The sequence below is a fragment of the Cicer arietinum genome, chromosome 1 (genome assembly GCF_000331145.2).
Source record: "Cicer arietinum cultivar CDC Frontier isolate Library 1 chromosome 1, Cicar.CDCFrontier_v2.0, whole genome shotgun sequence".
NCBI classification, from domain to species: Eukaryota; Viridiplantae; Streptophyta; class Magnoliopsida; order Fabales; family Fabaceae; genus Cicer; species Cicer arietinum.
Window position 1 is genome coordinate 27,229,358 of NC_021160.2, and position 25,266 is coordinate 27,254,623.

General features: G+C 33.2%; 2 protein-coding genes and 1 non-coding gene across 7 annotated transcripts; 2 read left to right on the top strand and 1 right to left on the bottom strand.

The window, feature by feature from the left end:
* Window positions 1–11: 11 nt before the first annotated feature.
* On the top strand, window positions 12–2,209 carry LOC101495929 (E3 ubiquitin-protein ligase SDIR1-like). Its single transcript, XM_004488835.4, has 6 exons — window positions 12–153; window positions 660–742; window positions 1,111–1,336; window positions 1,571–1,661; window positions 1,767–1,819; window positions 1,931–2,209. Exons 2-6 carry the CDS (start codon window positions 702–704, stop codon window positions 2,147–2,149), a joined length of 630 nt encoding a protein of 209 aa, XP_004488892.3. The 5' UTR covers window positions 12–153; window positions 660–701; the 3' UTR covers window positions 2,150–2,209.
* Window positions 2,210–7,492: 5,283 nt separating this feature from the next.
* On the top strand, window positions 7,493–12,418 carry LOC101495385 (uncharacterized). Of its 5 annotated transcripts, none has more exons than XR_012161785.1 (7): window positions 7,493–7,771; window positions 7,856–7,916; window positions 8,031–8,141; window positions 9,768–10,131; window positions 11,231–11,318; window positions 11,493–11,713; window positions 11,950–12,418. XR_012161785.1 is itself a non-coding variant. In XM_004488834.4 (5 exons), exons 1-5 carry the CDS (start codon window positions 7,631–7,633, stop codon window positions 11,250–11,252), a joined length of 681 nt encoding a protein of 226 aa, XP_004488891.1. In that variant the 5' UTR covers window positions 7,493–7,630; the 3' UTR covers window positions 11,253–11,455. The 5 variants fall into 5 exon arrangements, 2 of the variants coding, with proteins under 2 accessions (XP_004488891.1, XP_004488890.1); XR_012161784.1 differs by having other exon boundaries at window positions 12,008–12,418; XR_012161786.1 differs by lacking the exon at window positions 11,493–11,713 and having other exon boundaries at window positions 12,008–12,418.
* A 3,626-nt stretch (window positions 12,419–16,044) lies between these two features.
* On the bottom strand, window positions 16,045–16,148 carry LOC113785264 (small nucleolar RNA R71). Its single transcript, XR_003471404.1, has one exon. It is a non-coding gene; the product is annotated as a small nucleolar RNA R71 (small nucleolar RNA).
* Between the last annotated feature and the right edge of the window lie 9,118 nt (window positions 16,149–25,266).

The following is a 25,266-nucleotide window of genomic DNA, read 5'->3' on the forward strand; positions in this document are numbered from 1 at the left end:
ACTATCTAATTTCTCCATCAACATAAAATTTTATGGTCTACTTTGAAGCAGCAAGGAACTTTACGATTTTATCTTTCAAGAACCACCATAGCAATCGGCATTATTGGACCAGGATTAATTGGGAGCACGCTACTTGATCAACTAAGGGATCAGGTGCAGTTTCCATAGACAGTTTGATTTATTTTGGTCCTATCCTGTAAGTTTTTATGTGTATTTTGCCTTTTACTGTCCTTTGTGTGGAACTAGTTACTCTATTTTATATCATCTATCCCTTTCAAAAGGTAAATAGAACAAGCTAAAATCTTATTAAACAATATTTTACAGTTTAAGGAAAGTATTAGTAGATATAAAAATACCTTATAATATCTTAGTATTATTGTAGATCATCTTATATTATCTATTGTATTAGGATTAATTTCTTATCTTAGAGTATCTTACATTATCTTTTAAGATTAGTTTCATATTTTGTAGTTATTATCATAATTTGAAATTATAACAGAAATAGAAATAAAATGCAGAATTCTTGAGTAGTCTACCTCCCTTAAATATGATGCTGTGAATCTGACTTGCTAAAAATTCATTTGGATATTTCATATTTGTAAATACCATAAGGCTTCTTGAAATATGGGACAAGTTCATTCAAAATTCATTCAATGCAGGCTTCAGTTCTAAAAGAAGAATTTAACATTGATTTGCGTGTAATGGGCATACTTGGCTCAAAGTCAATGCTCCTCAGTGATGTGTAAGTGAAATCACCCTGAACTGAATCTCTCTAAATGATATACAGCTAGTCTTTGTTGCTTGCAGTTAATATTGAACATTTTTATTCATCTATTGTGAGTTCAAAATTTAGGTTATATCTGGTTACTTTTGGTAATCCATGCTTCTTGGTATGGGTGATTTTATGGTTTCTACTTTAGTATCGTGACTCTCTCACATACTTATAAAGTTCAACTGTTGACAATAGGAATTCTTTGACCACTACACATCATGGAACTACATTTACAAAATGCATCATGTGATGTGTTAACTTATGCCGTTGGCTATTTGTGCACAATTGACAAAATTGGCTCATGCTCAATTAATTCATACTGTAATTGCTCTCTGCAGGGGTATTGACTTAGCAAGGTGGAAAGAACTTCGAGAGGAAAGAGGAGAAGTGGCTGATTTGGAAAAATTTGTTCAACACATGCATGGAAATCATTTTATACCAAACATGGCATTAGTGGACTGCACAGCTGATTCTGCCATTGTTGGCTATTACTATGATTGGTTGCACAAAGGAATACATGTAGTTACCCCCAATAAGAAAGCAAATTCAGGACTACTTGATCAGGTAAAGTAATCCATTTGTCCTTTTGATGGATAATTAGTTAGTGCAATAGGTTTTTGAAATTTCATACCTATTTTGTCACTATGTACTTTGCTAGAAATAGAATTTACCGAACATCAATTTAGGTTCATCTGTTTTCAACTTTTATGATTCTTTTAAAGAATATATCAGTTTAAGGAAAAGAGCACTTGATTAAAATTTTGTCTGAAAAGGAAAACCACATAATTGCATTGTCAGTACAAGGTAATTTGGAGATTCCTATCTTTTCTTCAGCGTGTTCATGCAGCACGTCCTAGTAACTCCAACTCACTCACTTTTCTCGTAACAGGTATGTTCTCAAAATAAGTTTCTTTTATAATTTGTTATGTTGCTAATTTCCTTTTCTGTATCTTCTCCAATGTTCCATTCACAACTTACTTCTTATATGTTTCAGTTCTCCTGTTATTCATGATTCTGAACTCTCACCAGATGTCACCAAATTTTCTGGTAAGGTCTTCTCTTTCTAAGCAAGGCATGCATATTTTTTCAAGAAATGAAAACGAGATTTGATATTGTTAATGATGTTTATGATTTATGAGGTCTTTGTTCTATTTGTAGCTCTGGCTTGTGCTTGGTGTTTTCTTTATGGCTACAATGCTAAGGATGTATGCAACATGTCAACAGCTTCAAGCACAGGCCCAAGCTCATGCAGCAGCAGCCAGTGGCCTTCTTGGCCACATAGAACTACGGTTGCATATGCCGCCATCAATAGCACTTGCAAGCCGAGGGCGTTTGCAGGGTCCTAGACTTCAACTGGCACTTCTTGTGAGAGTTTGATGATCTAGGTTTAGTGACAGACAATACTGTAGGAATAGATTAATTCTTTATTTATATTTATCTAGTTTTTAGTGACAGTCATTATTATAGGTAGAAATCAAAAACATATAGTGACAATCATCAGAACATGTAGTGACAGTCCTCAAAGTGTAGCAGAACGCCCCCTTAAAGTTGACACTAGATTTGAGTGTCACTCAAAGTATTATTGACTTTTACCTACAGTTTTTAACTTTTAGTGAAACATTTTGTGTGTCACGATAGGTCAATTTTTTTGTAGTGTATTGATGTTAATGTTTAATTAAAATTATGTTAATATTGTAATAATTTATATTTATTTATGATTATGTTGGTTATAGTGTGACCTTACTACCAATGAGATTGCTAACGAATTTTAAAGACAAAAAATCCTTTAATTTTTGGACTTAAAAGTAGATAAAATTGAAAATTAGTATGATTGATGAACGACAAATCTATTGACACCCCCATTTATACCTTCCATCCTCCAATTCACCTAAAAATCTTTTAACCCTTTTTTTTTATTATAAATAAAATGAAAAAAAAATAATTCATCCACTTTTTCACTCATAGATTTGCAACTTTCAAAATCTCTAACAAAATTTCCTAGCGTTTCGAAACTTCTAAAGCACAAGTAAGTTACTTTTTTGAACTTTTTGATGAATTTGAAACATTCAAAATGTAATTTATGGTTTTTCAAAATATTTTTGAAAGTTTCGAGCAATATGAAACTTCTAAAATAGAGGATTCAACAATTTTCAAAAGTTTCAAGAAATATGAAACTTTAAAAACACATTTTTTAAAACTTTCAACCGTATTAAAAGCTCCAAAATTAAATTTTTTCTAGAAAAATGAAATTTCCAAACATTCAAGTGCTCAATATAGACTGCAATGGTTGCATGATCTATACAAAAGTCTCATCTAAACTAATCGGTATGAGTGTGTTGCAAGAAACATATCTTTTGCACTTAGATGGAAACATTATTTTTACCGACAAGACTCACACTCAGGTCGAGGCGAAGTATAAAAGCTTGTTCATTAATTTAGAGCGTTTTCAAGACTATGCATGGGGTATAATTGCATTAATTATGCTATATGATAACCTGAGAGATAGAGCTATTCATGACACTAGGAAGTTAGGTGGATATATGACCATGTTACTCGGATCCTCCTTGATGATCCACCTGCTACTCCACCTATTGATCCACATGTTCCATCATCTTTTGCACAAGTGGATCCATCTTCTACACGAGACACTAGAGAATATGAGCTTTTACAAAGAATCATACAATTAATAAAATTAGATGGTGAAGTTCATGAGATATCATGTGAGTTACTATGCATGTTCTAGGGAGGAAATTAGTAGATTATGTGTAATAGATGTATTATTTTAGAGTTCTGTTTTGTTGCATGACTACTATTTTATTGTGTATCATGGATATAATTCTCGTTATGGTTTATGTTTATTTTTGGAATTATGCAACTATGATTTTATTTCTCTTAAAATTAAAAAACAACATACACAAAACTTCACGAATAGTTTTATGGATCAACTAAAGTAGATTTATAGAAATATCAACTCAATCAATGCAATCTAATGTATAAAATTAATATTCATTGAATGAAACATAAGATGGTTTGATAAAATGTTGGATCTATGTGTTCCCAATGCTTGAGACATCATGCATAAGCTAATTCCCAGACCTTTGCACCATCATTATAAAAGTCTCTCCATTTTTGTGAGGTGGGTGGCAAAGGATAACCAAATTTCAATGTTACCTGTACCCAATGGTCTTCATTGATAAATAAAATTTCTATTAAAGAATCACGATAATAACCTCTTGATTGTGGTTCCTTTAGAGGAAATAATGTCAAGTTCAAATTACGAGACAATGACACCAAACCGATATTATATCTTGTCGCTATCACGTAACGCTTCTCTAGTAGATTCATCCATTTTTATTTCTCTTTAGCACCCAAGTTATTTATCTTCAATGAGTTTCGTACTTTTTCAACACTGTCATAGAAAACATTAGAATAAAGATCCTGATGTAGATTAATCTTTTTGTACAAATGTGTTTGAACTAAATGCCAAGATTCTTCACTCCAACCTAATGATGCTGCAATTGCATGATAACCATAGTTTTCATCAAGAAAAACATCTACTATGTCATCAATATACTAATAACTAAAAGTAGGAAAAATACTTTTAGATGGTTGCTTTGCAGACCCTTGAGATGGTTGCTTTGCAGAACACTGAGATGGTTGCTTTGGTTTTTTACTTTATCACGTGGTGGATACATTATTGTTGTATGTGGAAATACAAGTTCACGCACCTTTATCCTAAATATCCTTTGACTAACAATATTTTATGTCTTCATATACACTTTTATTGCTTCCCACTCTTCTATGAAGTCATACTATGATAGAGATTCTTCATGTTCCATGCTTAATTTTCTCCAAAAAAACATGAATGGTATCTAAAGGGATGAGAGTATCAGCTATCTACAAATATGTCAACTCACAAGAACAAGGTAACCAATGAGTTGTCCTAATTGAGCAACTAGATGTTGTTTTGTCAATATCTACCATCTTTATTCTCTTTAACTGTTTATCAATTTTATTAAAACATTTCCTTGATACATAGTGATGCAATCTCTGATAAAATGGTGAATTATATCCGTACTCCATAGCGATAATGCTTTTTTTGAAAAGATGCTTTGATGATGCTACACATTTTGTTCTTTAATATCATATTCATAGTATCCCAACTTTTGCACAACTCTCCATTACTAGTTTGCAATAATTTTTCAATCTCCAATGAGCAGACTCATCCCTACAAATAAATTAAATGACACAAATGAAAACAAATCACATAAACGACTCAATCATGTTTCTAAAACAAACCATAAATTAAAAATACTTATTGGTTGTTGTATTTCCTAAATGTATCACTCTATTGGTCCAAGCAACGAAAAGTATTTCTTTGTAAGGTGTGAACCACGAACCTTTAACATATTCAACAAAATGATAATATCGCCACACACTAACTCAAAGTGTTACAAGTGATCCACACTAGTCAAATATACAATATTTTTTTCCATAAATCCATTACCTCATCTTGTATATTCCTTTTCACATATTGTTTGCATTTTTCTCCAATATTTTTTTCAATATGAAAACAACATGAAAAATTAATTGAAGTAGGAAATAGGACTCTAATAGCATTCATCATGGCAAGACCTCTATCGGTCTCAATAACTATAAAAATCAAATTCTCAGACACAAACAATTATCTTAGTTTTTCAAATGCCTAAATGAATTTTTCTTGTCGCTCTTGTTCTAAGTAAGGAAATGCTACAAAAAAAATGTCAACTCACTAGATGCTACACCGACAATTTTAGGCAATGATAGTCGATATCTATTTGTTTTGTATGTGTTGTCATATGTCAAAAAAAAAATGAAACGTATTCAACAATTTTATACAATCAAAATGTGTCGAAAATATGCCTTTTAGAACATTTGAATCATCTCGTATTCTTGTCCAATGCACATAATTTTCACTTTGTATTAACTTCAATAGCTGTTGCATTTATATATGAGAGTCTCTTTATTTCGCTCTTTCAGGGCATTCAAAATAAATCTTGGTGCAAGGTTATACTTTGTCACATCATTAACAAATTTCTCTCCTTTTCATTTAAACACCCTAATATGAATGATTGTCTAAAGTATCCTCTAAATTATGATTATGCGTTCCACATCGAACACTAATTTTTCATCCTTCATCAGTATATGAGTTTGAATGGACAATTACCCTTGTGAAAAAAAGTTACTATTGATTATGATTTTACTTTATATCTTCCACCGCATTCACATACCAAATTTAGTTTATCTTTTCTTCCTCTTTTTTCGGTAGTTGTATTAGTTCTAATGATAACAATTATCATTACATTTTTTCTTTCAATAATTTTGGCCCATTCGAATATAAACTCTCGAGAGAAAAATCAGCAAAGTATATTTAAGATAAAACATCAACATATGTGTATAAATTAAAAACTAATAATATCAATTAATATTAAGATTACATGATCAGTCATGAATTTATCAATATAATCTACAGTCGATGTAGCAGGAACTTCATCATCAACTCCACTCATACTTGATTTAATTTGAAAAAAATATTAGTTAAAATATATCAAATTTAATTAATATGTAAACATAGTATTTTAAAAAAGTTAATGTAATTATTTGGAAAAAAACTACACATTTCGAAAATTTCAATAATATTTCAAATTTTTAAAATTTTCATCTTCATTGAAAGTTTCGAAGTTTCAAAATGTAATATTCCATTTGGAAAGTTTTGTTTTTGAAACTTCCTAGAAATTCACGTTTCGAAGGTTTCAAAGTTCTGAAAATCAACATTTCAAAACTTTTATTGAAACTGAAAACATCGAAAATATTTAACAAATAAAATAAACTCTATTTCAAAACTTTTAAATTAGTTAAAACCTTTGAAGATTCCAAAAATATGAACTCACTTTGTATTTTGAAAATTTTGTAATCAATCAAATTTTTGAAATTTTGAAAATTTTCTATCACTAATTTTTATACAAGTCAAATTTTAGTAATTTATATTTTTTTTAAAGTAAAAAGAAAATTATTTTTAAATGTATTGTGAGGTGGAAAATATTTTACAGAAAAAAATAAAAAATTTATCATAAGAGACTCAAGTCCAATAAACATGGACACAATGACCCAACAAAATTTTATTTGATATGGTTCTATAGAGGATTCTACCGTGCACCCCCACATCTAAATTGACACCTCTCCAATCAACGTGAAAATACAATTTTACCATTTTAACCACACTCGAAAATTTTAAAGTTCCGAAACATAAATTTTTTAGAATATTCGAAAGTTTCGAAATGGTAATTTTCAGAATTTTTGAAACTTTCAAACAATTCGAAACTTTTAAAATAGAAAATTCTAAAATTTTTGAAACTTTTGAACAATTTAAAACTTTTAAAATAGAAAAATTTCAAAATTTTCGAAGTTTTTCAGATTTAAAAACTTTCCAGATTTAAAAAATATGAAGCTTTCGAAACTATCAATTTTAAAATTTATTATAAATAGTGAAAAGGATAAAATTATCTATATATGTATTTGGGGGTGACAGGTACAATTGTAGGGTGCATGATAAAATCTTCGTTTTTTAAATAAAAACTAGCGAAAGTATTAGAAAAAAAAAATTAATTGGCCCAAGATTGACACATAAAAAATGACCCAGATCAATCAAACGACAGGCTCAAACCGGCTATCTGAAATCAGTAGAAACCGACTTTGGGGAGTGCAAATAGCACATGCAGTTTGGGCAAAATTAAAGGTTTAAAAAGCCTCGGAAGGGTTCGTGCGATCTGCTGAGTTGAAGAAAGAAAGAACTCAAGTGATTGGTGGAAGAATTCGAGAATGGTAGCAACGAACGTGAAGGCAGAAACAAGTTCACTGATGGAAAAGCGGAGTTGGTTAGAGGCTGAAATGAATACCATCATAGCTCGTCTCTCTCAGCCCGGCGCTCCTGGTCTCTCCGGCAACCTCCTTGATTCTGAGGTTTTCTATTTTCTTCTCTCATTTATATGTTGCTTCACCACAATTACCATACCTTCTTTTTGCATTACTCTTCAAATTTTATAGGGTTTTCCTCGTTCCGATATTGACGTTCCAATTGTTCGAGCCGAACGACGTCGCCTTGCAGGTATCTTTTATTTTAACTTTCCAAGTTCCAACCCTAAGATGAGTGACAGTGATGGATAACTAACTTATGGATATCTGAACCAACAAAAAATCAACATGTTTTCACTCTTCGCAGAGCTGCGTAATGACTACACGGATATAACTGAGAAGATTAATCAAAATATACAAATTTTGCATTCAGCTAGACTTGGAAATAATAATAGATCATCGCCTTTCAAAAATTCAGGTTGGTAATCAAATAGACTTTAATTATGATTGTCAGTAAGATGTGTGATAGTTTACGGCCATCCTGTTTATTACTTACGATAGAGCTGTGCTTTTGTTCTTTTCTCAGCTACTTGCATAGTCACTAAACTCGTGAGTAAATTAAAGTTAGGGCCAAAATTTGTTGGACAACTCTCCATCTTTTAATTCATGAGCATGTTAGATCAAAGCAAGTAGCTTTGATTGGATTACTATGCCATAATGTTAGTTAGTGAGTGAGAGGAGAGGAGCAGCTTTGATTGGAGACAGGAACAGTGGGTTATTCTGTTTTTGCCGTGAGGTAAAGGTGTTTGCTTGGACCATTCAAGCTCAACTTTTTTGTGAGAATGGGATACCTATTGGGCGGTACTGCCCAAACTCTTCTTCTGTTTTTGGGTTAGTATGCCGGGTCCAAATGCTAATATTTGTTTGGCCTAAAACTTTCTTTATGTGAAAATATATTTTGTTATTTTTTTTATTCTATTGATGATCATATATTTAAAAGTTATAATAAGATTGGATTCATGATTTAGAAAATAGGTATTTGGATTCACAAATCACAATTTGATCTTTGAGTCACAAATTCAAAATTTTTAATTTCAATTTGATTACTTTGTCTGCAACTATACTTTCCAATTTTTTCTAATCGATACGAGTTTTCCTATTACATAGCTTGTTTTCTCGTAAGTTGTGGCACTTTATTATACACTTTTTCTTTATCATTGTCTTATAGGTAGATGGTCAAAGTAGTTGTGCTAGCTATTCTTCATCTGCTCATCGATAGTTATGAAACTTTATATTCTCTGCAGAAAACATTATTAAAATCCAAAGGCGAAATATGCTGAAGTCTGTTTCTTTTTATTTAACCTGTGATCAACATGACAATTTTTCTTCCATTTGTGATCTGCTAGTTGTTTTGACTTGTGTCGATTATCTATTTGGAAGAAGGCTTGGTGGTGGATCTTGTTGTTTTTCCTTTGGGGTTAAATAATGTATTTTTAAAGTAAGAGAAGTACATAGAAGGTTTGACTAAACCTATTTAAACAAAACACAGGATTCCATAAGCATAAAAGTTCACTAACTCCTTTGCAAATCCATAATAGCATGCTTACTGCCTCTGCCACCTCCACCTACAGCAGCACCATAACCGTTCACTCGGCTGACATCCATGGACAACTAGTATCCCATATGAATTTTGATGCCAGAAATTTCTAATGAAAAATTCCAACATTAATTAGCCTGAAATCATAGGCACATCAAACCTGCAAACTATCCACTTCTAAACGATCTTAACTCTTTTATACAACAAAAAGGAAAACATTTGTTATAATAGGATTTTTCATAAACCTTTTATTTACTCTCTTTTAAAATGCATTATTTTTGGCACAACTTTAAGATCCCACATCCAGCCTTTCTAGTACAATTTTTACCAATCTGTTTAGAGGATTTGGTTGGACAATGGTACTGCTTGATGCTTATTACTATAGTGGCTAAATTTCAGTTTTTGAAATGATATTGTTTTCTGAATTGTCAACTTCTGTACTAACTTCTCAGAATATTTGATGTTAATATTTGTTAAATCATGTTGAATGTTTTCCTTTCTACTAAGACAATGATGATGGCTCAGACATACAGACCTCATCAACTGTAGAAACTGTTGCATCAACACCATCACAAAATGTCCTTCTAAGTCTTTCCCCCAACTCGATGGATGTGGATGTGTTGGTCAGTAGACCCTTTGCAGTAGTTGACGAGATAGCAGATGCATCACCGGCGGTGGAGGATGGTTTACAGCTTGGAGATCAAATTTTGAAATTTGGCAATGTCGAAGCAGGTGATAATTTGATCCAGAGGCTGGCTTCTGAGGCCCAGTCAAGCATGGGTCAAACAGTACCAGTTGTCATCATGAGGCAAGGCACAGTGATCAACTTAACCATCACACCTAGAACATGGCAAGGCAGAGGATTACTGGGGTATGCTCGCTGTCCCTATTATTTGTTATTTATTTAATGTGTGCGTTTGGTATCCTTTCAGTTTTGTTTTGAAAGTAGTCAAAAAATTTAATGTGTGTGTTTATTTTAATAGACCATTTATTCTATCTACATAGAAATCCTGTCGAATTTTATAAAAAAATAACCATATTTTCTTAGCCAATTTGATACATTATCATATGGTGTTCAGAATGATTGGAGAAGTTTGATGTAATAAACTTTCTTTCTTCTAAAGTAATAGGTATTTCTTTGATTCTTCTAGAGATAGTCTTCCTTTCACCAATCTTTTCTTTTGCCTTCATGTTACCTATTCCTAAAAAATTTACCTATACATTTTGTTACTAATGGAGGTCTACAGTTTGAGGAGTGCTGAAAAGGGCAATAAGAAAGCATTTAGATCAAATAGTTCCAAAATTTCCTGTCGTATTTAGCATCAAATTGTTGTGTGGTGAGTGTTTTCTGAAACATCATTTTACTGGTAACTTGTGGTCACTTCATCTTAGGATGAGCACTGTCCTCTATCCTGAAATCACTTTGTCTAGCCTCTTTAGCCATTCAACACTATTTTTGGTCAATGTCATTGTTGATAAACTCTATTTCCGTCTGGAAAAGGTTTAGATATGAAAACTGTTCTTTAATTTCAGTTCAAGAAATTGGTGGGGTGGAATGTCCATGATAGTATATTTTACTTCAACTGCTTCAAAATGAGTATCACTATAGCAAAAAAAAAAATTGTTTCAAAGTAAATGTCATTTTTGATTATCAATTGTTTTTTTCAATTTTACCCTTCAATTATTACTTTGTATGCTACTTTGAAATCAATAATTCTACTTTAAATTTATGATGATAGTGGAAAACCAACTAATAGATAATAAGAATAATTTGATAAAATGACTATTGTCTTTCTTTTAATCATTCCATTTTTTAATGTGTGCAAAAACTTTAAACGACACTTCATTTTGAAATGGAGGGAGTATATTATACCGTAGATAAACTCTAATTAAGAGCATTGCCGACCGACAATATATGTAGAGAATATTATATCATTCATATAGCGACTAATTTTCTGTAATGCTTGCAGATGTCATTTTCGGATCTTGTAGATGCTGTGCTGTGATTTAAACATTTCATAATGGTGGTGACAGTTTGTTTCTTCTGTGGAATTTCCTGTGCGTAGTTCCTTACCTTTTGTTATGTTACTAGTCTTCGCACTACTCTGTTAAATTATGTAATAGATAATAACAGCTGACCTTTGATTATGGTGTTCAATTAACTCAATTATGTGCTATACATCCTTTTTAATTTCTTTTGGTCGTCTTTTTCTGTGGATATCTTTTGGGCAGCTTCAATCGTTGGCCAAAATATAGGTGGTCCATGATGAGCTACGTTTTGCAGCTGTTAGATTAAAGAAGTTACATGTTATCATACATCATAAATACACGATCTTTATGTCTCCACCCTCTCATCATCTATCTCATGTCTTTGCCATTTCTCTATCTCCATTGCAACCTGTCCAAGCAGAATCACTCAATTGTAGCTCCACCTCTCAACCATCACCAACCAGGTGATAAACTCCGTCTTAATCGGTCTAAAGTGATAAACTCCGTCTTAATCGGTCTAAAGTTTGCTTGTTACACCAATTTTTTTGGACAGGAATACCATTTGAGTCATACAAAACGTAATGGTTTTTAGTTATTTATATATTTATGTTGAAACAATCACAACACAATCTAATATTCCACTAGCTATAAAATGTGAGTTAAAATCTTTTATTTCTTTTTATTTATGGTCCATTTGGAGAGGGACCAACACCAAAAACAGTACAGGAGTCTCACATTTTAGTCGGTTCCACTATCAGTTTAATGGGAAATAAGGAGAATTTGCAACGGAGGAACACAGTCTATATCTGCTCACGCCTAAATGGGAGCAATGGTCTTGAGCTGTGGAGTTTGAAGGAGTTTTTTCACTATGTATTGAGTCCTTTCCCGCCCATATCAACTTCTGGAGTGCAACAAGGATTCATTAATCTTTTTCGCACCTTCATTCAGGAACTTGTAGAATTCAGGCGACGATTTCGATGTAATATTTCTCGATCAAATGGATTCTTAGAGCAATCATCATCAATAGCTGACTTTTTAAGATATAGATGATAGATGATAAAAATCATAATTTTTATAATCAAATGATTATAATTGATTGGTAATGTAATATTATTACATTGTTGTTTCATATTAATTAAATCCATCTGCAAATACGTTATTGATAGTAACATCTATTCCCCATACAATCTCATACGATCTCGTTTTTCAAAATTCTAAATCTCCATTCTTCCTGTCACACACATTCTTCTTTCTTCACCATTAAATTTTTTTTTTTTTACCATTTTCGTTGCACAACCCCAAACGCATCCCATAGTTCTTCTTCACATGCCCAACCTCAATCCCACACCTATAGACTGCATTTTCTCTTACTTTTTTTTACCATTACCTCCGTCAGCGATTCCAACCTCACCGTCCAAACCCTTCTCGCTTCTTTGTCATCCCTTGTCGTGCGAACCACAAAATCGACTTTGAATTTGGATTGATTAAAGTGATGAAGTCAAATTGTTTTTAGCTGAAAATGATGAAAGAATATAAATAGGCATGAATTATTTGTGGTATTTCCAATAATGCCCACTTGTGAGGATTTTATAATTTGTTATTCTTAAGTGTTTAACATGGAAATAACTACTGTTGTACTCTGACTTGTTAGTAACCTTGTATTGATTTGTTACAAGACTTAATCTTAACCATTGAATTCCAAACTCTTAAATCCGACAGAAGTTGACTGATCTGTGCATGTGAAAAATTAAAGTTATTTGTGCACTCTAGACTAGGGCTATGCAAAAAAATCTAATTATGTGGTCCAAATTCAAAACTGGATCTAAATTTATTTTAAATATTCGGTTAAAATTTTATGGTTATAATCCGATTTATTTATGAACTGGTTGGATACTCACTTATGTTATAATCACATACTTATACACCATTCTTTCAAATATATTAAGATTTATTATTTTTGTGATTTATTGACTTTACATAATCCTAACGAATAATCACTTCCTACTTGTCTGAGTTAGATAATAAATTTAAGACTTAATTGTAGTTTTAGTCATCTTATTTTTATCAATTTACAAAATCGGTCATATTATTTTAAAATTTGACAATTTTGTTCTCTCATTCTCGTGAAATCGTAATAAAATCTTCAAAAAATTTAACTTTTAATTTTAATTTTAATCTTGTAACTTTATTAATGATATGTGAATAATTAATGCACTTAGATAATTCTATATCATAAAATTATATGTCTATTATTTAAAATATGTAAATTCATCAATTTTACATGCATGATCAATTATAAGTATCATTATAATATCAATTATTAATGCATTCACTTTATCAACTTCTTACTTTATAATATTCACTTTATCAATTTTTTACTATATAATAATCTATTAATTCATTAAATTTAATATGACCTCAAGAGGATGTCTTTCATGAATAAAGAATACAAATTTCTGTTTTGAGCTGACATTGACTCGCTGTCGTTAGAAGAAATTGGCTCAACCATACTCTGTGATCTATACCTCCACGGCTCCACACCCATGTATAGGAGTCGCAGAAATACTAAAAGAGACTTCTTCACCCGTAAACACAATTCCCTCCTTCTCCTATCTCTTCGACATTGTCATGACAACCACCCTCCCAAGCATTTGCTGGTATCTTTGAGTGACAAAAATACGGGCCGACTCAATGAATTTTAATGACATAAAGGAAATTTTAATGATATAATTAAATTAATATAATTGATGTGAAATATAATATTTTTTTAATTGATTTAATATTATTAAGACTATTAAATTTATAAAACATTAATATATTTTAATTTTAAAAATATTAAAATAGAAATTATAAATCACTTTTTTTTGAGTTATTTTAATAAAGTAAAAACTTTAATTTTACGAAGGTTTAAAGTGGTTACTTTATGACCTTAACTCGTACCAGCAGGCTGGAATCTATTCAATCCAACCACGTCTTCTGCCCACATAGAGTTTGGTATTAAAATTATTGATACCAAGATGAAAACTACATCCCCTAAACTTGTGAGAAACTAACCTCTAATAGTCCAAGCAATCCCTGGGATTTGAGTAAAAACTAGACTTCGTTTGCGATAAGAATATCATATTCTTCTAATGTATTAAGAAATTGAGAAAGAGAAAAACGAACCTTGAAAGTTTGCACAGCGTAACCAATCCAACCAACCCGATCACTCTCCCTGACTCCATTGCTAAACCTTCCAATTCCATTTAGGAAAAACAAAAATTCAAATCCTAAAACCGAAACCTATATATAGCTCAACACTTAATTAAATCAATTAAAACAACACCAATCTAAATATATAAATGAATAGAGAGAGATTAAAAAAATAAAGTAAAAATAAATTTGTTAAGAGGAGGAAATAGTATGAGTTAAAGGAATGAAGGTGCAAAGAAAGCTTATAGTTTGCAGATTTCGATTTCGTGTTCATCCAAATAGTTCCTTGGCTTATTTTGTAAGAACCAAATTGATTTAAATACCTACTATTGATATTTTGATGATAACAAAGCAAGAGAATAATTATCTATTAACTATTTACTCTAAGGGTGCATATTGTTTAAGAGTAACATAAAAGTTATGATTTAGTGATAATGTTTATGTGCGAAACTCAAAAAATATATTGTCAACAAATCAACAAGAAGTTCTTATTGATCATGATAAACTTATCCTCTAAGTAAGAAGATAAAGCACATATGCAATGTCAGAGCAAATGCCTCTAGTTCAAGCCTCTGATATATAATCATCTAGAAGTGATGAGCAGAATAATCATAATAGATCAGGTGTCCAAAAACAAATCAAATGATCAATCATAGTTGATACTTGATTATGAAATTAAAAAAAAAAAACCTTTAATATGAGTATCAAATGCAATATCCTATCTTTTGAGAGTAATTAGATCTCTCTGTATATCAATCAAGTAGAGTCACAATTAGTTCTAAATGAAATGTGCTACTTGAATTGTTATAGGATTTCTTTTTATAATATGCTCTTAGTGAGTTATAATCATAGACGACTTTGTATCAAATCAGATACAAACTCAAATCTTAATGATCTAATAGATGATTTTTAAGAGTTTACCACCCATAACTGAAAATATGTTAATTTTATTGTATCTATCATTGTAAAAAACTACAATCCCAAGACTTTATTTTTATTGCGAATTTTAAACCAAAAATCATTATCAACATTTACCGTTTTAGCTAATTCTCGTAGTAAAGAGACACTAGTACTCATAACAAAGTCTTTGTGGGAAAGATAATTTTTACTACGCGATAATACCGTGCACTTGCGTTCTTATCAAGTTTTTGGCGCCGTTGTCGGGGACTTTGATTTTGATATTAATTCTCGTTTTCTATATCAATTGGACTAAAAATTTTCATTTTTAATGGTTGAAAATAGAACCTTGAGAGAATATGCTTCTCCCAATACTACGGTACTGCATTCGAGTATTGCGCACCCGACGATAGAGGCTAATAATTTTGAATTAAAACATTTGTTGCTATCTATGGTACAACAAAACCAATTCTCCGGTACTCCAACAGATGATCCAAACCTCCATTTGTCTATTTTTTTAGAGTATTGTGATACTTTGAAAATGAATGGAGTGACTAGTGACGCCATTAGACTAATACTTTTCCCTTTTTCATTAAGGGATAGAGTTAGAGCTTGACTACATTTATTGCCTTCTGAATCTATTACCACATGGGATCAGTTAAAGAAAGCATTCCTTGCTAGATATTTTCCACCAAGCAAAACTGTACAATTGAGAAATCAAATCACAAGTTTCTCTTAAAAGGAAGGAGAATCGTTCTATGAAGCTTGTGAACGCTTCAAAGAGATGTTGAGATTGTGCCACCATCATGGGCTGGAGAATGGTTAATTGTCCACACATGCTACAATGGACTCTCATACACTACAAGAATAAATGGTGTTGTTGTAAGAGGAGCATTGATGAACAAGAACATAGAAGAAGCATATGCTCTAATTGAAGACATGACACATAACCACTACCAATGGTTAAGTGATCGATCTCTTCAGAAGAAAAGAGGCAAATATGAAGTTGATGCATTAGATCATATTGCTTCTAAGGTAGATGCATTGTTTAAAAAATTTGAAAAATTGAATATAAATGATGTCACACCAAATGTTTCTCCATGTGAAATTTGTGGTATTATTGGTCATGTGGCTGTTGAATGCCAAGTCGGAATGTTTGTTAATGGTGGGGTGGGTAATGAACAACTTAATTATCTTAACAATCCACACAAAATGGACCCTTTTTCAAATACTTATAATCAAGGGTGGAGGAATCATCCAAAAAATTTCTACAAAAATCATCCCCTTAATCCCATCCCCCAACCAATGGTTAGACCTCTCAGTTTCCAAGGACTAAGGTCTTTCAACAGCCCCTAAAAGTCTAGCTTAGAAAATTTGCTGGAAGTCTAGCTTAGAAAATTTGCTAGAAAATTTTGTGTTGACACAAACCAAACAAAATGAGGAGTTTAAAAATCAAAACCAGTTAATGAATGAAGCACTTAGGCAGTTAGCATCTAAGGTAGATTCCATGGCCACACACAATAAAATTTTGGAAACACAAATCACCCAAGTGGCTCAACAAATTACTTCATCCTCTAGTTCATTCTGTGTATTCGTGATGCAGCCTGAACCTAACCCTAAGGGATAATTAAATGTTGTCACCTTATGAAACGAAAACAATTAGACGAACCCAAGGGTAGTGATGTGGAAGTGAATGTTAGGGATGAGAGTGAAAGAACCCAACCATCAAGTGAAAGGGTAGATGAGGAAAAAGAAAAAACTTTTATGCCTCTGACACCTTACAAACCACCCATACCATTTCCCTAAAGATTCGACAATGCTAAAATTGAGGAGCAACTTAGGAAGTTTGTGGAACTTTTTGAAAAAATTATATATAAACATTCCACTATATGCTAAGTTTGTGGAACTGTCTCAAATGTCATAATATGCTATGTTTTCAAAAGAAATGTTGTAAAACAAAAGGAAACTTGACGACAATGAGACAATTGCTTTAACTGAGGAATGTAGTGCCATAATTCAAAATAAATTACCTCCCAACCTTAAAGATCTTGGAAGTTTTTCTATTCCTTGTGTTATTGGTGATATGAGTTTTGAATGTGCTTTATGTGATCTTGGGGTTAGTGTAAGCCTCATGCCTTTGTCAGTTTGTAAGAAGCTTGATGTGGGTGAGTTAAAACCCGCAAACAGTTCCTTATAGCTAGTTGATTGATCTATCAAGTATCCGATGGGAACATTAGAGGATGTTCCTATCAAAGTAGGACAATGTTTTATACCGATTGATTTTGTGGTATTGGAAATGGAAGAAGACTCCCAAGTCCCAATTCTTCTTGGGATACCTTTTATATCCACAACAGGAGATGTTATTGATGTGAAATATGGGAAACTTGTCTTCAATGTGGGTGATGAAAAGATTGAATTTAATTTGTCTAACCTTATGAAAAATCATTCTCTTGAAGATTCTTGTTGTAGGGTCGATTTAATTGATCATTGTGTTATGGACTGTCCTTTAGGACCACTCTCGCAAGATGGACTGGAAGCATACTTGATTGGAAGCACAAGTCATGAAGACTCGGCAAAAGAAACTGATGCATATGCTAACTTGTTAGATGAATATCCTCATCTTCCAAACTTAAATTTTGAGGCATTAGCAGCAGATAATTCAAAACCTCTCCCAAAAGAGGCTCCATAGGTAGAACTTAAGCCTTTTCCCTCAAATCTCAAGTATGAATTCCTTGGCAAAAGTTCTACATGTCCTGTCATTGTAAGTGCTAAATTAAATGGTGAAGAAACTGAAAAATTGCTTGGAGTCCTTAAGATGTATCCAAAAGCTATTGGGTATATTATTGAGGACTTAAAGGGAATAAATCCATCCATTTGCATGCATAGGATACTACTTGAATAGGACTATAAACACTCTATTAAGCATCAAAGAAGGCTAAATCCTAACATGAAAGAAGTTGTGAAAAAAGAGGTACTTAAACGCCTAGATGTCAATGTAATTTTCCCTATCTCTGATAACAAATGGGTTAGTCCCGTTCAAGTAGTTCAAAAAAAAAGAGGTCTCACTGTTGTTAAAAATGAAAAAAAAAAAATGAATCCATTGCAACTAGGACAATTACGGGGTGGAGGATGTGTATAGATTACAGAAAACTGAACAAAATAACTCGCAAAGATCAATTTCCTCTCCCCTTTATTGACCAAATGTTAGAAAGGTTAACAAAACATTCACATTTTTTCTTTTTGGATGGCTATTCTGGGTTTACTTGTTCTTATGGAACTTATGCTTATAGGAGAATGCCTTTTGATTTATGCAATACCCTTGCTACATTTCAACGTTGCATGATGTCCATTTTTTCTGATTTTATTAAGGATATAATGGAAGTTTTCATGGATGACTTTTCTGTGTATGGACCTATCTTTAATAATTGTTTGGCCAATCTCGAAAAGGTACTTAAAAGGTGCGAACAAGTTAATCTTGTGTTAAATTGGGAGAAATGTCACTTTATGGTTAGAGAAGGAATTGTTCTTGAACATTTGGTGTCCTAACGAGGTATTGAGGTAGACAAAGAAAAAATTGAGGTAAAAGAGAAAATGTCACCTCCCACCTCCATAAAAGAAGTGAGAAGTTTCTTGGGGCATGCATGATTTTACCGCTGATTCATTAAAGATTTTTCTAAGATTTCTAAGCCTCTAGCCAGTATGCTCCTAAAGGATGCAACTTTTGTCTTTGATGAATTTTGTCTTGAGTCATTTTGCAGGTTAAAAGAAGCATTGATATCTTCCCCGATTATGCAGCCACCTGATTGGAATCTTCCATTTGAAATCATGTGCAATGCTAGCGACTTTTCTGTAGGTGCAACATTGGGGCAGAGAAAAGACAAGAAAGTTCATGATATCTATTATGCAGAAAGACTTTGGATGAAGCTCAAGTTAACTATGCCACAACCGAGAAAGAGTATTGGCAGTAGTGTTTTCCATTGATAAGTTTCGTTCCTACTTGGTGGGATCGAAGATAATTGTCTACACATACCATGCAACCATTAAATATCTCTTGAGCAAGAAAGATGCTAAGATGAGGTTGATCTGATGGATACTACTTCTCTAAGAGTTTGATCTAGAAATTCTAGAGAAGATGGGGATTGAAAATGTGGTGGCTGATCATCTCTACAGGCTATATGAAAAAAATGAAAATGAGTAGCCGCTGGATGATTCATTTCCTGATGATCAATTTTTTTCTCTTGCACAAATAAAAGCACCATGGTATGCTGATTTTGTGAACTACCTAGCAGTTGAAGTATTACCTCCAGATTTGAACTATAAAAAAAAAAAAGAAGAAGTTTTTCTCGGATCTTACACTATTGTTGGAATGAACCTATGCCTTTTAAGAGAGAGGCTGATGGAGTTTTCCGAAGACGTGTCCTTGAAGAAGAAATGGAGAGTATTATGTTTCATTGTCATTCCTCCACTTATGGCAAACATGCTAGTTCCTCAAAAACCACAACAAATATACTTCAAGCAGGACTCTACTGGCCCACACTCTTCAAAGACGTGCTTCATTTTGTGCTTCAATGTGATCAATGCCAGCGCACTAGAAACATATAAAAAAGAAATGAAATACCTTTGAACAATATCCTCGAAGTTGAAATCTTTCATGTTTAGGAAAATTGATTTCATGGGACCATTTCCCTCGTCTCTTGGAAATCAATACATCCTTGTAGCGGTGGATACATGTTCAAGTTGATTGAAACTGTCGCTGCCCTAACAAATGATGATAAGGGTACATTCCAATTGGTGTTTTGTAGGCTGTTTTATAATCCCAAAGAGCTTCTTCAGGTCGGTGGCTCCAGTCTTTCCTGTTTGGCTGCACCATCTTTTTTAAGATCTGTTTGATTTCCTAATTTGAAACTTCAGCTTGCCCATTAGTCTGGGGATGATAAGGTGTAGAAATTTTGTGCACAACCCCATACTTCCGAAGAAAAGCGTCCATGGTGCGGTTGCAAAAAGGAGTGCCTCGATCACTAATGATGGCTCGGGGTATTCCAAACCTCCAAAAAATATTTGATCTGATAAAACCTGCAACAACTTTAGAATCATTAGTCCTAGTGGGTATTGCTTCCACCCACTTCAAAACATAATCAACAACTAGTAAAATATAGACATAACCAAAAGATACAGGAAAAGGGTCCATAAAGTCAATACCCCACACATCAAATACTTCACAGAAAAGCATAAGTTGTTGAGGCATCTCACTCCTACGAGTGATTATTGTTCCTGCTATTTGGCACTGTTCACAAGTTTTGTAAGTCTCAAAAGCATCATTAAACAAAGTGGGCCAAAAGAAACCCGAGTCTAAGACTTTTCTTGCTGTTTGTTGAGGACCAAAATATCCTCCAGTTTGAGAGGCCTGACAAAAATGAAGAATAGATTTAGCCTCATGGTGGGAAACACATCGCCTAATCACCTGGCCACTACAGAATTTCCATAGATATGGATCATCCCACACATAGTATTTTGAATCACTTTTATGTTTGTGCATTTGTGTTCAAGATGCATCTGCAAGAAAGACTCCAGCAACTAGATAATTAACTAAATCAGCAAACCAATGAGTTACCTCACGCAACTGTAGCAGTTGCTCATCAGGGAAGTCATCTTGAATGGCGATGGAGTCCTCATCCGTTTCTATTATGCTCAAATGATCTGCCACCAAATTTTCAGTTCCACTCTTTTCTTTAATCTCTAAATCAAATTCTTGGAGTAACAACATCCACCAGATCAATCTCGATTTTGCTTTTGGGTTCTTCAACAAGAACTTCAAAGCTGCATGGTCTGGTCAGTAAAAACAACTACATTCGAACCTAAAAAATATGATCTAAACTTATCAGGTGCAAAAACAATAGCTAAAAGTTCTTTTTCAGTGGTACTATAATTAGCATGTGCAGAATCTAAAGTCCTAGAAGCATAATAAATAACATAGGCAACCTTACCAACCCTTTGTGCAAGGACTGCTCCCACTGCATAGTTAGATGCATCACACATAATTTCAAAAAGGAGGGTCCAATTGGGTGGCTGAATTATGGGAGTAGAGGTTAGTGCTGCCTTTAAGAAATCAAAGGTCTTCTTGCAGCAAATTTTGATAAAGCGAAAGAGCTATCTTGCTGAAATCCTTGATAAAGCGCCTGTAAAAACCTGCATGGCCAAGATAGGACGAATCTCGCGGATGCAAGATGGGTAAGACAAATTAGAAATCACATCAATTTTGGCAAGATCCACTCCAATCCCATTTTTAGAGATCACATGTCCCAAAACTATGCCTTGTTCAACCATAAAATGACATTTTTCATAATTCAGCACAAGGTTAGTTTCAATACATCTATGCAAAACTCCATCTAAATTGTTCAAGCATGCATCAAATGAGAAACCATACACAGTAAAATCATCCATGAAAACTTCAATACAATTTTCTATCAAGTCAGAGAAAATACTAATCATGCAGCATTGGAAAGTGTTAGGAGCATTGCATAGGCCAAAAGGCATCCTCCTATAGGCAAATGTTCCAAAAAGACAAGTGAACGTGGTCTTTTCTTGGTCCTCTGGAGTAATATGGATATGAAAATAACCAAGAAAACCAACAAGAAAACAATAATGTGACTTGCCAGCAACCTTTCAAGCATCTGATCAATGAATGGTAAAGGAAAATGATCCTTTCTAGTTGTCTAGTTTAGTCTCTTGTAATCGACGCATACCCTCCAGCTGTTTTGCACTCGTATGGGGATAAGTTCATTATTTTCATTTTTAACCACTGTGAGTCCAATTTTCTTAGGGACTACCTGCACCCGGACTCACCCATTGACTATCAGAGATGTGGTATATAACGCGTGCTTGCAAAAGCATGGTCACTTCTTTTTTTACAACATCCAGAATTAATGGGTTAAGTCGCCTTTCGGGCTGCCTGACTGATTTTACCCCATCCTCCAATAGTATCCTATGCATACACATGGATGGGCTAATACCAGGAATATAAGCCAAGGTCCATCTGATTGTCTTCCTGTGTTGTCTCAAAATCTACAACAGCTTCTCTTCCTGTTCATCTTTAAGTTTGGCTGAAATAATCACAAGTAACTTGCCACTTCCTTCTAAATATGCATATTTCAAATTTTCAGGAAGTGGTTTAAGCTCTATAGTCGGTGGTTTTTCAATGGAAGGTATAACACCAGTGGCCGAAGCTAAGTCTGCAAAATCAATTATGTTAGTAGAAATATCAATATCAGCACAATGAGCAACCTGGAAGGCAGCTTCGATCCCGACACACACAGAGCACAATTGAGTATCTGTACAAAATTCACAAGTATAAGCATCATTAAAACTAGACAATGAAGGAAAATTAGTAGCAAACATATCGGGGTAAGTGTCATCAACCAAATCAGCAAGCAATTGAATTTGAAAAATAGAATGCTCTTATATGGGTTGTTTCATAGCATCAAAGATGTTAAATTTTACGATGCTATCACCAAATTCCATGGATAGAGTTCCAGCATGCACATTAATTTTTATTCTAGTAGTTTTCAAGAATGGTCTGCCTAAGATGATAAGCGCCATGTTGGAATTATTCTCTCCCTCCATGTTTAGAATGTAAAAATCTGCAGGAAATATCAATTCATTAACTCGAACAAGTACATCCTCCACAAGTCCAGCGGGACGAGCATTGCTCCTATTCGCCAATTGAATGGTAACACCTGTACTCTGTAAAGGTCCAAGAGCAAGAGAGTTAAAAATAGATGTAGGCATAACATTAATGGAAGCTCATAAATCTGACATAGCATTTTCAAATTGACTATTGCCTATGGTACATGGAGTGAAAAAAGTTCCTGGATATTTGCATTTCTGAGGCATGGACTGAATGAGGGCTGAAACATCTCGCCCCATGTTTACTATTTCATTACCTTTTAATCTTCTCTTGTGTGTGCACAAATCTTTTAGAAATTTTGCATATCTTGGAATCTGTTTAATTGCTTCAAGGAGGGGAATGTTCACTTCCACCTTCCTAAATGTATCAAGGATCTCGTTGTCTCTATCTGCCTCGTCCATTTTCTTAGTCTTCACTGCCCTTTGAGGAAAAGGAAGTGGTATATTTTGCTCAACATCAACATTTTCAGATATCAAAGTATCCTCAACAACCTCTTTATTTTTCACTGCAGTTTCAGGTACCTTATGTATTTCAATAACTTTCCCAGACCTCAATGTAATTGCATTGACATTGGAGCACATTGACTATGCAGGAAATTGGTTTGACTCCTGAGTCTGGAATTGATTAATTGAAGTGGCTAGCTGACCAATCTTTGTTTCAAAATTTTGAGTAATGGAATATGTTCTTTGTTAAAATTGGAGATTCTGGACAGCCATCTGCTTAACGAGGTCCTTTAATGAAGGTCCATTGTTTTGCTGTTGAGGAATATTTTGCGGTTGCTGCTGTGCAGATGAATTCCTCCATCTTAGGGTGGGATGGTTTCTCCAACCAGGATTGTACCTGTTAGATGATAGATCATAGTTGGCTTGAGGATTGTATATATTTGCTGCATATGCTTGAGGAGCATCAATAATTGGATCGTCTTGCAATGTAGGACATGAATCCGAAGGATTCTCTGGAGAAGTGCAAATACCACAGACCACTGCTTGGGTTTTACTTATTGCCAATTTTTTTACTAAAGATGTAAGCTCATCAAGTTTTCCTTCTAAATTTTTGTGGGAAAAAGGTTAAATTTCATTCACATCCTTTGTCAACACTGTTGAATTGCTTCTAGTTGTAAACTGTTGAGAATTAATGGACATGTTCTCAATCAAAGCCCTTGCCGCTTCTGGGGTCTTATCGACAAGTGCTCCCCCACTAGCAGCATCCAAAATGCTTTTATCCATAGGTAGCATGCCTTCATAAAAATATTGGATGAGCAATTGTTCAGAAATCTGGTGATGAGGACAGCTTGACACTAATTTCTTGAATCTCTCCCAATACTCATGTAATGATTCCATGTCAAACTGCCTGATGCAATGCAATGCAAAATAACAATTATAAAAATTATAAAAAAATTCCAATCATAACAATGCAATGCAAAATAATAATGCAATAGCCCTAGTCATGTATCATCATAACAATGCAATGCAAAATAATAATTATAAAAATTCCAACAATGTCCCTAATGCTAAAATTGAAGTGCAAAATCGAAAACCATATCAAATAAAATCCAAAAAATATAAAAATAACACAACAAATATCTAAAAATCAAATAAAGGCAACACAATTTTTTTTGAAATTTTTGGAGATTATGAAAATTTCAAACAATTGAAAAAGGGTCTAAATGAAGGAATTGGGATTTTCACCACCGTTACTCGTATACGGGACTCCTATTCCTTGATTTTTTTTCCTGATTTTTAGGAGAAATTTTGGAGCAATCTGAGACAGTCGCCTGAAAACAGGGTTAATATTGTTATCAGAGAGTCCCCGGCATCGGCGTCAATTTGATCCGCTGTCGCACACAGGTCAAATACAATTGATAAATTGTAAGTAGAGGTAATAACTCGAATCGTTTCACAAGGACTTCTGATATAATAATAATAACCGAATTGAAAATTGAAATTAAAAATGGGTTTTTTAGATTTTTGATTTAACAGACGAGAAAAACGATTAATCCAATTATTCGAGTTTCAGACCTATCACATATTCTATTAATGAGTTTAAATTCTAATTTGTGATTCTATTCTTATTTGACTATAGAATTGATCAAACAAGCTTAATCAATACTATGTTAATTGGGTTTCTTTGATTGGATTAAGAATCACAATCATCAAATTATTACAAATAACGATCAAGCGTCGCAAACTTATAATTCAATTAAATTAGAAATCGATACCAAATTCTGTCAAATAAATTTAATCA

Coding starts and splice junctions, on each gene's coding strand:
- LOC101495929 (XM_004488835.4), top strand. CDS start 702: ATGGGCATACTTGGCTCAAAGTCAATGCTCCTCAGTGATGT. Junction 743..1,110: donor TCAATGCTCCTCAGTGATGT/GTAAGTGAAATC, acceptor TGCTCTCTGCAG/GGGTATTGACTTAGCAAGGT. Junction 1,820..1,930: donor AGATGTCACCAAATTTTCTG/GTAAGGTCTTCT, acceptor TTCTATTTGTAG/CTCTGGCTTGTGCTTGGTGT.
- LOC101495385 (XM_004488833.4), top strand. CDS start 7,631: ATGGTAGCAACGAACGTGAAGGCAGAAACAAGTTCACTGATGGAAAAG. Junction 7,772..7,855: donor GCAACCTCCTTGATTCTGAG/GTTTTCTATTTT, acceptor CAAATTTTATAG/GGTTTTCCTCGTTCCGATAT. Junction 7,917..8,030: donor CGAACGACGTCGCCTTGCAG/GTATCTTTTATT, acceptor CACTCTTCGCAG/AGCTGCGTAATGACTACACG.